We start from the raw sequence: 2,871 nt of genomic DNA on the forward strand, positions 1-2,871 counted from the left end.
GATGGTGTACTCAATGTGATCAACAATATTAATGTCAGAGAGAGACATCTTGTAAATTGTTGTTGCAGAGAGAAACAAATTACTAACACACACACACACACATATATATTGTTGGACATATTACTCTATGTAGGCTGCAATATGGAGGTGTACAATTAAAATATCATAATAACTCACTGCAGGTATCTAATATATATTAGACTCAGCCGGAATTGATTTGTTAGGAACAAGAACATTGGGCTTGTTAGTAATATGCAAGTACTATATATATCATACAGTTTTTATTAAACAATAAAAAAAGAAGAAGTTAAGAACAGAAAAATAAGTTTATGCAATAATTGTACGTAAGAGAGGGTAATGTAGTGTACAGTGACACTGTTACTGACTAATGCAAGCATTTCAGTTTCTGGTAGATAATCCTCCTCATGGAAGGCTGCTCCCAACAGCATAACACATGATGAGATCACATCTTATTAAAAACCCTTCCTAGATCAGTAGATCTGGTCATGATATATATATCTCTTTCTCTTGCTTCTTACTTTTCATATTCATTTTTCATATCGATTGTGGAGCGAACTTGGACGAGTGGTTAACATCGTAATTGATCATGATAATCTCTCTTTTAACAATGATCAGAAATTGAAATGTTATATCTCTTGAAACCCTTGTGAGCTAGGCTCCAGGTTTCCAGAGGTTGTAATTAATTTCTTACATATCTGTTTAATAAATATATATATATATATATATATATATATATTAATTTGTGTGTCGGAGAGGAGAGGGAGAGGAGGGGGGAGAGACCAGTTTCCCCAAATATACCTGGTATCACAGTTTGCTGCTGCTACTTATTGCCACTGCTATATATGACTGCGCCAGCAGATCACAAGTTATTGAAGAAAGCAGCAGCTAGCTACCTAAGCTCAAAGCTCATCTGAACAATCAGAATATATAATTGGTGATCATTTGTGTTGAAGATCTCATCACCAACGAGTGAATGCTCATGGGCTCATTCAATTCTTCCCATATCCAACAACAACAACAACAAGATCATCTAAACCACCCAAACAACAACAACATCTCAGATCTACAACTATATCACCACCACCTCCACCACCATCACATTTCTGATCAGCCTCCGTTGATTATGTCAACGTCACCAAGCATTTCACCAACCCACCTCCGCCACTTACTCATTACCTGCGCCGAGCTCATTTCCCACCTCGATTTCCCTTCAGCCCACCGCCTCATTTCTCTCTTATCCTCAAACTCCTCCCCCTTCGGAGACTCCACTGAAAGACTAACCCACCATTTTGTAAAAGCCCTCTGTTTCCGCCTCAATATAAACCCTAATTACTCTCCCACTACTATTGGCCCACTGACAGCTCTCACAAATGCGGCCAGTGCGTCCGCATCCTCCTCCTCCAACTACTTGTTTTTGCCAGTGTTACAAGAGGAGGAGGACAACAACGAGGAGGCACTCCACTCGTGTTACCTAACCCTAAACCAGATAACCCCATTCATCCGGTTTAGCCACTTGACGGCCAATCAAGCCATCCTCGAAGCCATAGACGCATCTCATCTCTCAATCCACATCCTCGACTTCGACATCATGCACGGCGTCCAGTGGCCCCCACTTATGCAGGCCCTTGTCGAGCGGTCCTACAACTCCCCACTCCACCCGCCCCCCACGCTTCGAATCACCGCCACCGGCCGCGACCTCACTCTCCTCCTCAGGACCGGCGAGCGTCTCTTGAGATTCGCTCAGTCACTCGGCCTCGCCTTCCAATTCCACCCCCTCGTCCTAAACAACACATCCCGGCCGTCGGACTTAATCTCCCCCTCAACCCTCGGCCTCCACCAAAACGAAGTCCTAGCCGTCAACTGCGTCCTCTACCTGCACACCCTAGTCACGGACGACTCACGTGACCTCTTCCTCTTCCTCCAGAAGATCAAGTCATTAAACCCAAAAGTTTTCACCATCGCCAATAAAGAAGCCAACCACAACAACCATCTCTTCTTCAACCGGTTCGTGGAGGCTCTAGACCACTACGGCGCCGTCTTCGATTCCCTCGAGGCGACGCTGCCGCCCAACAGCCGGGAAAGGCTGGTGGTTGAGGAGTGGTTCGGGAGGGAGATTAAGGACGTTGTGGGAATCGAAGGAGAGAAGAGGAAGCAGCGGCATGAGAGTTACGAGACATTTTGGGAGGTGGTGCTGCGGAGGGCGGGTTTCGAGAATGTACCGTTGAGTCCATTTGCGCTTTCGCAGGCGAAGCTTCTGCTGCGGCTTCATTATCCTTCTGAGGGTTACCAGCTGAGGATTTTCAATGACTCTTTTTTCTTAGGTTGGCAGAACCGTCCCCTTTTCTCTGTTTCTTCTTGGCACTAATTACAAGTATATATATGTATCTAATTGACTCTTCAGCTCTATTGATAGCTAGGTTTGAGCTTTCATGTCTTGTTTCATCTCGTCTTATATATATATATAGAGAAATATATGTATAAAAAGCTGCATTTAAGAAGCAAGAGCTGCCATTAAAGTGTTTTCAAGAACTCACTCAATTGTACTACTCATAGAGAAGAGTACTATTTCTTTCTCTGTTTTTCTTCTGCCATGTCTCTCTCTAAACATTCCTAAGAATCCTACTAGTTACTCAGCTGATCAGTCTTAAGCATACATGCAAAAAGTAGGGTGGATCTCTGTGGACGTTGCAAGTGAAATGAAGACACAGCTAGAGGGAGCTCCTGATCAACTAGCTTTTCCAATATCACAGTTTGTTCTTTCGTTAGAGACTGAAATTGATCTTGAATTATTGTGTTATATGAATCTCATAAATATTGGTTTTGTTTAATTTATTATTTGTTTTTGTGATT

At 43.2% G+C, this 2,871-nt stretch overlaps 1 protein-coding gene across 1 annotated transcript; it reads left to right on the forward strand.

Moving 5' to 3' along the window:
- Positions 1-994: 994 nt before the first annotated feature.
- Positions 995-2,386, forward strand: LOC137741629 (scarecrow-like protein 18). Its single transcript, XM_068481325.1, has one exon. It carries the CDS (start codon positions 995-997, stop codon positions 2,384-2,386), a length of 1,392 nt encoding a protein of 463 aa, XP_068337426.1.
- The last annotated feature ends 485 nt before the right edge of the window (positions 2,387-2,871 follow it).

This window comes from Pyrus communis, chromosome 8 (assembly GCF_963583255.1).
Source record: "Pyrus communis chromosome 8, drPyrComm1.1, whole genome shotgun sequence".
Lineage (NCBI taxonomy): Eukaryota > Viridiplantae > Streptophyta > Magnoliopsida > Rosales > Rosaceae > Pyrus > Pyrus communis.

What these genes read in the sequence shown, in the direction of transcription:
- LOC137741629 (XM_068481325.1), top strand. Translation starts at nt 995, where the DNA reads ATGCTCATGGGCTCATTCAATTCTTCCCATATCCAACAACAACAACAA.